The 13,776-nt window shown below is 36.4% G+C and overlaps 1 protein-coding gene across 1 annotated transcript in view; it reads right to left on the reverse strand.

The window, feature by feature from the left end:
- EPHA3 (EPH receptor A3) overlaps positions 1 to 13,776 on the reverse strand; it is a 132,767-nt gene that overhangs the window by 71,349 nt on the left and 47,642 nt on the right. Inside the window, exons 3-4 of the mRNA XM_032594592.1 lie at positions 9,421 to 9,545; positions 6,308 to 6,470 (exon numbers count right to left, since the gene is read on the reverse strand). Coding sequence (XP_032450483.1) covers positions 6,308 to 6,470; positions 9,421 to 9,545 — 288 coding nt within the window. The remainder of the gene's footprint in view (positions 1 to 6,307; positions 6,471 to 9,420; positions 9,546 to 13,776) is intronic.

Here is a 13,776-nt window from a genome sequence, read left to right on the forward strand (position 1 = left end):
ATCTTTTATCTGGCCAGTAGAATATTCCTTCTAAACCATCAATTTGATCATGCTGTTGTCATGCATAAAAGTTTTGCAGGGCTCTCCATCACTTTTTTTTTAAATTTTTTTTTTAACGTGTATTTATTTTTGAGACAGAGAGAGACAGAGCATGAACAGGGGAGGGGCAGAGAGAGAGGGAGACACAGAATCTGAAACAGGCTCCAGGCTCTGAGCTGTCAGCACAGAGCCCAACTCGGGGCTCGAACTCACGGACCGTGAGATCATGACCTGAGCCGAAGTCTGACGCTTAACCGACCAAGCCACCCAGGCACCCCTCTCCATCACTTTTAAGGTAAAATGCAAATTCTGTAGCAGAGCAGGTAAAGCCATTGAAGATCCTGTTCCTTGCCTACACCTCCAGCCTCATCTGCTAACAAACTCCATAAGCATCCTAATCCCTAGACTCTAAAATACACACAGCTTCCGGAACAAGGCCTTTCACATGCTCATATTTTAACATATATTGCCCTTGTAGTAAATGCTGACTGAACAAATGAATGAGCGATGTATCTAAAGAGCTTAGAAGAGAGAGTGTGATTATTTGAATACTATCACCTCTCCAGATGCCATTATCAAATGTTCAGCCTGATCAAAATCTAAGTTTGGAAGGATTTCTTGAAAATAATGCAGTTTTAGGGAGAGCTAAATGATGCAAATAAAGAGACATGGCAGATGGGCTGTAAGAAGTTTTCTAAGCATCTGAAAATAAGAGCTCCGAGTGTGGTAGGATGGCATCCTCATAATATAAACTGCTGCAAGCTCTTTATTCTTTACTACCAGCAAACTGTTTACACCACTGTGGCAGGCACGGGAGTGCCTGCTCGCATCTTCCCGCTGCCAAATTTGCAGCGGGCAGACAGCCTCCAGCTGCTGCACCTTCAGGACCCACCGCAGCCTTCATGCACGGGCCACCCTCCCCTCCATGACTAAACACTGCAAGGGGACTGGAGCCAGGCCCTCCCTGCTCAGTGCAGGACTCCTCTAAGGCAGTCTTCACTCTGGGGCTCCCCACCACTTGCGGGACCCCCAGGGGAGACCCGCAGAGCTGCGCTGCTGGCTGAAGCTCCTCCTCCTCCACTGTTCTCTTTCCCTCCACCTCTTCACAGACGCTGACAGACATCCCAGCAAGAGGTGCAGCCTGACTGCTTCTGTTCTTCCCGCCTCTTTCCTCTCTCTGCATTTTCCCCTATAAAGCTCATAGAAGTCCATCTTAACATCTCTCTCCCAGAACCCCTGGACGGATACATACCTATCCATTGGATACAGAGCTGTGATTAGTTTGTAAAGTAACTTAACCCAGTGATTCAATAATCCTCCGTAAACCTATAATAATAACTCTATCTCATGCTTTCTATGTTGTACGTACATCGTAGTAACTTCTAAAGGGCAGCAAGGTCTGCATTCTCTGTGAAGTTTAGCCAGGAGATGAGATAAATGTCAATGAAACTGGGAGAGGAAGCATGATAGAAGGAAGAGGAATTCTCTGTTTCTTTTTCTGTCACAGACAGAATTAAATTAGGACATCTCTGCAATGTCCTCTAGCTCTAAATATCTATGAATCCTGGGGACTACCTAAGGCACATAATCAAAATGGATCATTTTTGTTAGTGAAATTAGCAAACATTTATAATGAGGGATTTTGAATAAATGCATTATAGAGTTGTCTAAAAATGTTACGTGGAACACTTTTAAAAATTGCTGTCTATTACATGTCTTAGAAACTCATTTTGAATATGTTTTCCCACAAGCAAACTGCTTCCCCTGTTTCTGGCCACTTCCCATTTAGAACATCCTGCACATACAGCCGACCTTCTCTCCCTAAAGCAGACTGGTTAGGAGCTCAGTCTCGTGAAACAGAATGCTTGGATTTGCACTTATTTTGCTGTGTGACACAAGATCACTGTTGCAAGGATTAAATGGGTTAATACAAGCAAAACACTTAAAATAGTTCCAAGCACTGAGTAAGTGCTTAATAAATGTTATATATTTTTATTATTTCATTTCTCCAGTAAAAAACTGGCAAAAAGTGCTGTGGATTCAGTTTCTGCCCAGTGAGGGTTTCCAGACAGTTGACTTGTCTGCTTTCCCAAGCACGTCAGTTTCATTCTGTTTGTACTTCGTGCTTTGGAGATGCCACCTTGACTCTAGGGAAGTCCCTTTACTCCTATGAACTCTACAATTTCAGCATAATATCTTTTTTTTTTTTTTAATGTACAACTGCAGCACTAGATTAGTACTCCAAAATTTGGAGATTCTAGGTTCACTGACTCTACTTCCTAGTTATGCAACCCGAGAAAAAACACACATAAACTCTGTCCTAAACCATGTATAAAGGAAATAATAGTACCGGAATAACTTATGGAACAGGATCAAATAAAATGCTTATGAAAGTGCTTAATGGGTCCCTGGATGGGTCAGTGGGTTAATCGTCCAAGCCTTGATTTTGGCTCAGGTCATGATTTCAGGGTTCCTGTCAGTGCAAGCCTGCTTGGGATTCTCTCTCTCTCTCTCTCTCTCTGCCCCTCCCCTGCTCACTCTTTCTCTCTCTCAAAAAGACAAAAACAAAAACAAAACAAAACAAAAACTTAACAAAAAAGAAAGAAAATGCTTAATATATTATCACATAAATACATAGGTTCTCGAATCAGACCTGTCATTTACCAATTGTGTGATTTTGGAAAGCTTACTTAAACCTCTCTATGCCTCAGTCTCTTTGTCTGTGAAATGAAGATGATAATAACTATAAAAAATAAGACATTTTGGGGCCCCTGGGTGACTTAGTTGGTTAAGCATCCGACTTCTGCTCAGGTCATGATCTCATCGTTTGTGAGTTTGAGCCCCGTGTCGGGCCCTGTGCTGATAGCTCAGAGCCTGGAGCCTGCTTGGGATTCTGTGTCTCTGTCTCTCTCTCTCTTCCCCTCCCCACTAACACTCTGTCTGTCTCAAAAATAAACATTAAAAAAATTAAAAAAAAGATAATTACAAAAAATATTATCTAAACTCCAGGTAAAAACCCACTTTGTTCTACTAAGAAATATCTATATGTGTTATGAAAGATAACTTGTATTATAATTTTTAAAAATAAAAACTAGAAAAAAATTAGAATAAACAGCAAAATGTTAAAGAAATACAAACATCAGTCTTATATATATATATATTTTAAATATCAATATATAACAAATAAGACTCTTAAGTTCTTAGAACGAATTTTTATGAATACATCATTCTGATTAAAAAAACAGAGAGTTGATTTTGTCTTTTTTTCCCCCTAAGACAAAAGATACCTTTTTTTCTCATCCATATTTAAAGTCTGGAAGAATTCTATGGTGAAAAAGAGTAAACTGAGTTTTTAAAATATCAAACCGTACCACTCAAAGATTTTTATAATGAGGAACATGATGTTAAAAAGCTCATCTTTTCCTTCTTATTCTCTTTTCATCTGCTGTATCCATCAGTGGAAGTATTGCAAATATAAAACTTATTTGGCAAAACCCCCAAACCCTGTAGTTTTCAAATGGAATATTTCTTAAACCTCAGACACGGAAGCCTCATTAGGGGTTCGTGCAGAAAGCCGTCACGGCAGTATCTGTAGTAAATCTGGAATCACATTAGTATATTGGGATTTGTTGTTCCCTTTGAAAATTTACATATCACCTAGAGTTAAGTGCTGATTAAAAACAGAAAATATGTTTATCTAATGGTGATCTGACCCTCCTGCCCCTCGAGATACCTAATTTCTACCACAGGATATAATGAACATGTGTTTTTTCGCTTTCTGGGATTTGTGATCTTTCTTGGTAAAGCAAATGTAGGTTTTGTTGTTCTTAACTTAAATAACCATTTAAAAGTTTGAAAAAAAATTCAATTTGTAATCATTTCAGAACAAGAAACTTGTTTGCGGGGCGCCTCACTGGCTCAGCTGGTGGAGCCCACGACTCTTGATCTCGGGGTTGTGATTTCCAGCCCCACTTTGGGTGTAGAGATTACTTACAAATAAAATCTTTAAAAAAAGGCAACTTTTTTGCATTACTTAAATGTTACAAAAAGATTGAGAACTACCAATGTTAAATTGCAATTAAACTCTGTTATGATGTCATCTAAAATTTTAAATTTGTTTTAAACCTGTTCAGGATGCACTTTCATGATATTTTATAACGTTCTGGTTTCTAATGTTCTCGGAGAGCCATTCCTCCTTGGAGTCCCAGAGGGAAGGCTGCCCATGGACGAGCCCTGCCTTAGGCAGAAGAGGCTGACTCCTGTGCCCTTGCGGTGTTTAGTCATGGAGGAGAGCGTGGCCCCTGCAGGAGGCCTGCGGTGGGTCCTGGCAGGTGCAGCAGAGGAAGGCTTTCTGCAGCTGCTGACTTGGTGGCAGGGACATCGGAGCAGGCACTCCCAAGACCGCCCCACAGGTGAAAACACGTGTATCCATCGCAGGAGAATTAGCAGAGGTTTTGAAGTATATATAGATTAGTGTTTTGGGGGATGGCAGCTCGCCTTCGAGTTAGAAGAATTACCGCGTTTCAGCGTGAGCTGATAATTTCTAAGAACACTAGATTCTCAACACCTTGCGGAAGGTACAGCTGGTTACGGTAAGTGGTGTTTCCAATCAGCTGACAAAAGGTGTGCCATAAAATAGCATAACTGTTTGATACAGTAACTATTATTTAAGTTAAACTGTTTTTTATAATTTGTGTTTATCTTTTAATGTTTCTATTAGGTATGGATTGTGGGCATAATAAAAATATTACCGTACCAAAACCAATGTGCTTTTAGATCGCAGACAAAATATTTAGACAGGAAATACACATGCCAGGAGAAATGCCAAATCAGAACAGTCAAAAGAGATTACTGGGTTTCTCTTCGGTACTGTGCTGGCCATTGTCAGACCCTCCCTGGATGATTTTTTCTAAAAGGAGTTCATCTTTGATTGTCTTTCTAGGCTATTTTACAACTGTGAATTTAAGTTGCAGGAAACTGAGTGATGTATACAATTTTTCCCATTACAATTAAAATAAAACGTTCACTAGAGATAGAACTGGTTTATGTACAGTAGAAAAGATGACTCCAATCATTACATTTATTGTCCTATAGGATATTAATCAGTCTGGGACAAATTAATAAATTTAAGTAGGGGCGCCTGGGTGGCGCAGTCGGTTAAGCGTCCGACTTCAGCCAGGTCGCGATCTCGCGGTCCGTGAGTTCGAGCCCCGCGTCAGGCTCTGGGCTGACGGCTCAGAGCCTGGAGCCTGTTTCCAATTCTGTGTCTCCCTCTCTCTCTGCCCCTCCCCCGTTCATGCTCTGTCTCTCTCTGTCCCAAAAATAAATAAACGTTGAAAAAAAAAAAATTTAAAAAAATAAAAAAAAAAAAAAATAAATAAATTTAAGTATTCCTGATTGCCTGTAATATATACGCACACAAATATGTATTTATATATGCATATTTATCTGTTCTTCAAATTTTCCTTTAAACAAGTTTAATCTAAAAAACAAACCAGTTTAATCTTTTTTAGAATATAATAAACAGAAATAAATATATAATAGTCTCCTCATTAATTAATACACTAAATAAAATCCTTAGCTTGAAGTTGAACTTGTGTTCACTCCATATTAGTACCATGGCCATGATATTTATTAGCTTTTTGAAAATCATATTTTAGCAGAGGGTTTTTCTAATATGAAGCAAATGCATTTGAAGAAAAGAGAAATGCTACTGGGAAAATGTTTGCCAATTTTAGACCAGTCTATGCCAAATTTGGTGTCAGACACACAAGATTATCCAAATTGCTTGTGAATGTGAATGAGGTGATAAATCAGGTTTTAGAAAATCCTTAATCTCCAAGTGATACAAGATTGAATATGTTAAGGATTAAACAATATTAAAATCCTCACGGATCAGCAAGTTTCTTTTCCTAGTTCACTGAATCATGCAATGAACCTGGAACATCTGGATGAACAGGTACTGGGAGTATGTGACCATATTAAATGGCGTTCCTCAAAGCAATTTATGGCCAACAGAAGACCAGTAGCATTCCAGGCCTTAGAATATGTTTGATTTGTAAAAAAGAAAAAAAAAAAACCCACACAGATGCACACCCACACTACAGACCCAACGCTATATAAATGGCTAAATATTTCAAGCAGTACACTTTCAATGTGTCTAAATGTCAACATATTATCTAAATTTAGATAGGGAGAAAAAGAGTGAATTATCAGACAACTTTGCAACAGCCCTCCCCCCTACACCCTATACTGAAATAATACATACAGTCCGGGCTAGTTTCAAATTCAAACTTGCGACTGTTGGTCCCATAGCCAGCTGCAGTTCGGGCTCGGATTTGGAATACGTAAGTAGTGTCAGGCTTGAGGCTACTGATGGTAACATTCGTGCCTCTTGCCCTCAGAATGGTATAACTTGTCTCTTGCTCCTGCTTTGAGGTAAGAAAAATCATGTTACAATCAAATCTTCATAAGGCTATTGGATGGTAAAAAGGTGAGCCACCCAAAACCAGTTCTTTCAGATTTTAACATAGGACATATAAAAGAGATGACAATTATTTCACTCTCTGAATACAATAGAGGCATTTTGAAGCTAACAATATATACAGAATTTCCTAATTTGGATAAAATGATTTGCGCCTTGCACATAAAGCAGGAAAAGTTAGTTTTCATTCTTACCGGTCAGTGAACATGCAAGTGATATGCTTTCTTCACAGCCAAGCCTGAATGAAAGCTTCAATCCAATTTCAAAAATAAACTTACAAAGAGGAACATATCCTTTTGAATTAAACCTAATAGGGATGCCCTACTGATTCTCAGAAAGATATCAATTATAAAATACTAAACTTTAAAAAGGCCCAGGTTTTACATATGGCGCTACATTAAATTTCTCAGCATCACTTATATGTGCACTGTATTTAATCTAAGTCACTGTGGTTTAGCAGAGACAAATATTTTCAGATCAAAGCCTAGAGACATTTCCCCAAAGGATCTTCTCCAGGAGACTTACATTGTATGTTAGGAAATTCACAGTGCAAAGTAACAGTAAAGTCTTTGTGTCAAGCCTTGTGTACAAAACTCGGATTTTCAGAGAATTGTGTTTTTCCCCTAAGGCACATTAACATATACTGAGCACTTTATGGGTAACCTGATTTTGAACAATGGTGGAATGCCCTGCACCTGTGCCGGGGCCCAGAGTGGATATCCTCAACCAAAATAACAGAATTTACCGGAAAAAAAGTTGTACATTACACACATTTTTTAGTTAATGATGCTGGTCATGTACTGAATCACATTTGAGTTGGTATATTAAATAATAAAGAGGATCAAATATATTTATTTTACAGAAAGAATTAATTCATTTTTAAAAAAAATTGAGCATATGCCTGGAACTTGAATCTGTTCATCATCATTAGTGAAGTAAACAGTCAAGAAAACAAGACCTTAAAAAAAAAAAAAGAAAAAGTAAAAGAAAGCTAGACCTTACAGAATTTAAATCTAGTGAAACATTCAAAACATTTCTAAGCATCATTATACATATGTATATGCATATGTATATGTGTGTATATATACATATATATATATATGTATATGTATATGTGTATATACATGTGTCCGTATATGTGTGTGGTATTTGAGAATAATTTTTAAATTTATGATTTAAGATAAAAGATATTTAAGATAAAAATAAGTATTTATATAAATGTATATATTAAAGATAATATTGCAAGTAAGTTTGCATCAAATTTTTAAATGTTTAAGGATTAAAAAGTAGATTCAGCCATTTTTTCCTGCACTGGTTAATACTGTTTTAATATAAGGATGTGCATTGTGCTTTGTTGGTAGAATCTGACAATTTCAGAATTTTGTGTATGTTTGTCAAGATATGAACATAGATTAACTGTATTTTTGAATTAGCTCTAAATGTCTAAAGGTTGGGTGTTTTCTGGTTTTGCTATCTAATCTGAACTGAGGCATATCATTAATTTTTTTTTTATTTTGTTGCATTGTCTATAAGACATGGATTCTTATATTTGCCCAATCTATCTTGTCACACTTTTAAAAACAGAAGATCACGATCAGATGAGTATTTCACAGTGTCACAGTGGAGAACCAAAAGCTAGGATGTAAGTTATTTATACTATGACTTTAGCACAGTGAAGTTTATTAGGCCTCTTGTTTTCTTTTAATGAGAGAGACATTCCTTTCCCTGCATGTGGCAGTATGGGAAAAAATGGCATCATACTTGTTTGTGAAATACATTACCCTCAATAAAGAGAATAACTACACAATGTAGATAAATGTTTATAAATTACTTTTTTTTGCACAACTGTTTATACCACTAATTCTCTAATGATCCATACTCAGGTAGAGCAAGGCTTGTAATACAGGGAAACATACTAACGGAGGATTCATGGCTGCCTGGAATCAAAACAGATACCTGTTTATTAGCAGTGAGCTTGTGAGAAATTCAAATAATGCCATGGACTCTGTTTTCTTACTTGTGGATGAACCTATTTGCCCACTTTCGTAGGATTATCAGACAGCTCAAAATTAAATAATGTATGCAGAATTGTTCTATGAAGTGCTCTATGAATGCACAATTTGTTTTTAATTCACCTTGAAATACTTTGTAAACTGCACACAGATATGTTTCGTTCACATTGGTAGCTATAAAGCCACCCACCTCTGATAAGATTTGAATACATCTTGCTTTCAAACCTCACCATAATTTATAACCAAAGAAAAATAAGTGCCATTTAGAGTGATGAAATACTATATCCTAAATTCTACTTATAAATAATCATGTACCTATTTTTATAATTGTATTACTGAATCACAATTTTATGATGTGGACCAAATTCATCCATCTATGCCCACCTTCTAAATTACCTTGTACGGCATCAAGAAAGCTTTTCATTGTCAGTTCAATTATACAATGGTTTTGTTATTAGTTCAATGTTCAACAGTTCAGTATCTGTACTGAATGAAATTCATGTGAATGTGAAGGTCAGGAAACGATGCCTAGGCAATACACTAAGGAACAGTCCATCAAGAGATGAAGGAATCACTGTGAAATAGCTGATAGAACAGGGGTCTCTCAATGTAGAAGGAAAAATGTCATTTCCAATGCCATAACTAGATGGCTTCAGTTTGGTACTGACATCTTTGCTGTGGCTTATTGCTATAGAATGGGGGATATTTGGCACAGTGATTTCAAAACCCCACTCTACTTATAAATCAAAGGTATCAGAGGACCCAAGTTCCAAACAGAGCTCTACCATTTCTTAGCAATGCCACTGGTTTCTTTGCAAGTGCACAGCTCATAAGAAGGTAACCTCTTTCCCTACACAGCCCAACCCTTTAACATCATCTCCCCACCTTTTCATAGTATTTGACCTCGTAGTCCAATATGATCCCATTAGGGTGTTCAGGCTCCTGCCAGGATAAAGAGATGCTGTTTCTGGATGTTCGATCCTTCTTAATCGTCATGACAGGTGATGGAGCTGTAAAGAAAATGGGAGGGGATGGGGGAGGACACAAATCAATCCAATTGGGAAGGGCGGTAAGGAAGAGCAGAACGAGAAGGGAACAAGCAAATGCAAGCTATCATTCCTCTAATCTTTGGCAAGAAAGCACTATCTCCATTTCAAAGGCTCTGGAGTATTAATCTGGCCTCATATCAAGCCTCAGCAGCTGGATTATAGCCTTGGTACATACAGGCCTATGGAAAATGAGCTGAGATTTTCAGCTGCTGGTGGACTAGTGGCAAGTGAGCAGATGTTTTCAATCTGCTACTATAATGTAAGCAATGAAATATATTTGATATATTAAAAAAAGAACAAAAAATCAGGGCTACCTATTTGTTATAATGTTGCAAAGTTATTAATGCCAGATTCTTCAGCTCATTGATAACATTTTCATATGCAACTCTTTAAGAGGACTGGAATCCATTACGCACCAGGAGTCCCTTGGTATCTATAGATAATAATAATATTTACTGTATTGTAAAATACACAGGGTTTAGAACATATTATAGTAGGTCTTGACTTCTAACCAAATCTCTCATGAATAAAAATATCAGGAAACAACAGTCTTCTGCTGTTACATTTTTATTTCTTAAAATATATATATTTAATAAAAATACCAAAGAACTGAATACACTTCGTGTCACAAATCTTGGGACATATTTTGAGGTGTCTTATTGGGTGTTGACTCTGTATTTGTTATGTTTTGCTATGCATTATCTAAAGTACAGAATATGAATAAAAATCATCTGTTTGGATCAGATATCATACGGTTACCTTCATTTCTAATGGAAGATTAAATATATTTTAAGTGATATCCTCCTTAAGTCCTTCCATTAAAAAAATGCGTACTATCCCTCAGTGCACTTCTGGTTTCAGATCTCAACCTTGGTACACTGGCCAACTGAAATATCTCACTGTGGGGCTCAGCAGCATTCTGCCCTAATAGAATGCGGCAAAAGAAATTGCAAACATGAAACAATACAAAAATCAAGAATTATCAAGTACATTAACTGTTGAATTGTTTTCACTGATAAAGGACCTATTTTCTTACAGATTTTTCTCAATCAAGAAGCATTAGAACGCTGTGTATTTGTATTCCCCAAAATAGCCAGCATTGGAAGATTCCTATTTGTGGATTTGATGTTTCTGTGATTGTCCCATGCTGACGTTTGCATCTAACCTCTTAAATTGTTCCTGTCTGTAAATGCCTTTCATTTGTATTCCTTACTTAAAATAGAGCTTTTGCTAAGCTTGCCTCGTGACACTGTATTAGAAAGGGTAAATCTAAATGAAAAATCCGCTTCAATAAATTCCCCATCCTCCTATTTCTATTATTTGTAAGATCTTCTGAACTCTTTTGTAATTAAAGCTTCATTCATTTAATGGCCTGGGAATGATAATTTAATCTTTTGCCAAGGAAAAATGTAGCTGTTGCTTTTCTGATGGGAAAGTAAATATATTTTCTTATCCATATTTTGTTCCCATTAGCAATTAACATCCTTTCATGTAACTTAACATCATTTACATTTCATATTCAATTTTTGTCTATTCAATATTATTGTTTTATTTCTTGGATTGGCCTCACAGCACCCTCACCCCTCCAACCTGTACTGGTTTGTTGCTCTTGAATTGATTCTTAGCAAAGGGTAATTTATTTTGGTTATATTTCATTAAAATTTTATAAATGTATTCAATGTTTCTAAATACATCATTCAGTTATAAATAAACAAAAATATGTTAATTTTTGAGAATTATTTTATTTTACTTTAACCTTTATATTTAAAAAAAAAAAAACAACAATTCATTAATTGTTAATAGAAAAGTTGTAGCCCTAATGTCCTGGGAAATAAATATTGTTTTGTACAAAATGAAGAAATTCCACTCATTTTTGTTCTGAAATAAATCCATTAATGGAATAACTTTTAATGTATACTTACAGAGCATTTCAAAGATTCTTGATGTTGGAACACTTTCTTAGTAAACCCATGGAGACCCTACTTTCATTCATTCCATATCACCATGAAACTGGTTTATTTTTCCTAACAATTAAAATACAGTTTTCAGAGAAGTTTTGAAAACTACCATGTATGGCATCTCTCCTTAAAAAAAAACAAAAATAAAACAACAACACAAAACAAAAGCAAAACAAAAACAAAAAATGAGAGAGAAAATAATTCATTTCAAAGAACAATCGTGAGGAAGGCTGTATTAACTTTTTAATGAAAGCTTTCCAGGCTGCTTGGGATCTGCCCAACGTTTACTGCTTCTGCACTGAGCAAGACTTTATAACTGCTGAAATTCTTCAAAGATCTTTGAGCAAGCTGCAGGGCCCTGTTCGACTGTAATAAATAGTCTTTTGTAATTCCACACTTACTTAAGTAGAGGCAATTGCTCGGAGCTTGTGCCTTCTCTAAGTTAAATGAACCTCTTCTGATTGCTGCTTTTAGGCCCCTGTTAAGTCATTTGTTCTGCTCTTTTAGTGCACGCCTCTTGTGTTGGCTACATTTCAGCAGTGTCAGCCCTGTGCACCAGCTGGGATCCTGTCACATTTAGGTAATGCTCATCAATATTTTAATATTCATAAATAATTAACAGAAATTGTTTTTCTCTCTCCTAATAAATAATTTTAAGACATAATAAAACATACTGCAGGAAGAGATGAATTCCGTGGGCATTACACTGTATCAGTGCTCTTTAAAAGATTTTCTAGAACACTCCGAATTCATGTCTTGAAGTATAATTTATCCACACTTCCTTAAGTGCTCACAGAATTTGTAATATTAATGAGAAACAGTGATATGGATTACATCTCTTTAAGTTAGTTTCCAGGTATTAAAGGGTGATTGTTCAAAGTGCTAGTTTCCAAAATCCATACAAATCCTTTAAATTTATTATTATATTTTGTATTTAAGAGAACACGGTATTGCATATATATCATAAAATAGATTTGATTTTTTGGTCTTCATTTCCTTTTTTTTTCTTTAACTTTGATTTGAAAGAATGCCAGGTAATAGTTACATGGAATGAAAAAAAAAATCTAGGGGAGCCTGGGTGACTCAGTCCGTTGTCTTACTCTTGATTTCAGCTCAGGACATGATCTCACAGTTCCTGAGATTGAGCTCCATATCAGGCTCTGTGCTGAGAGCACAGAGCCTGCTAGAAATTCTCTCTCTCCCTCTTTCTCTGCCCTTTGCCCGCTGGTGCACATTTGAGAGTTTACTCTCTCTCCCTTTCTCTCTCAAAATAAATAAATAAATTAAAAAAAAAAATATATATATATATATATATATATATATATATCCTAAAACTAGAAAAATGCTCTCACCTAGAGTGAGAAGTTACTTACATAGGAGAAGTAGACACAGCTTTTTCCCAGCAAAATGTGGGTCCTATAAGCTAAAACAGCAATTACTGGTCAACACCCCAATAGCCCAAGATTAAGAGTTTTAATCTGGTGCCTCTTTTATATATATTAAAGACACATTACTAAAATGACTATCTTATTAAGAGAACAAAGTTGATGACAAAATAGGCTGCTATGAAACTGGTCCAGGCTTTTATGCAGATTAGTAAATGCAGAGTTATACTGGGAAAAAAATATGAAAAAGGGGTAACAAGAAAAATTAAAACAGTAAGAAGAAAATAATTTTTAGTAAGTTAATGACCCTCTTTCAAATAATGTCTTGGTGTATAAAATACATTTTGGTTATATTGGTATTTGAGAGGGAACAATTATTTGATCTTCGCTTTTGCTGTTCTGGGTATAACCGGATATACATGTCCTCTGGAAAATGAAGAATGGAGACATGATACACTTATAAAGTGAAATATATTATATTTTAACTGAAATGTTTCCTAAAAGAATACACATACAAGAAAAAAGGGTTGGGAGGGAAAGAGAGGCTCTGGAATCACACAGTTAATCATCTTCCACGAAGCCTTCCTATACTTACATTACACCACTGAAAAATTATGACCCTTCAAGGTACTACAAAAATTCTGTGGTGTCACAGCTGACTTGCTCAAGGTTCTTTCAATTAGTTCTTCTTTAAAAATTTTCTTTGGTTGGGGCATCTGGGTGGCTCAGTCGGTTAAGGGGCTGACTTCGCTTAGGTCATGATCTCGCGGTTCGTGGGTTCGAGCTCCGTGTTGGGCTGTGTGCTGACAGCTCAGAGCCTGGAGCCTGCTTCGGATTGTGTGTCTCCCT

Source organism: Lynx canadensis, chromosome C2, assembly GCF_007474595.2.
Source record: "Lynx canadensis isolate LIC74 chromosome C2, mLynCan4.pri.v2, whole genome shotgun sequence".
NCBI lineage: Eukaryota > Metazoa > Chordata > Mammalia > Carnivora > Felidae > Lynx > Lynx canadensis.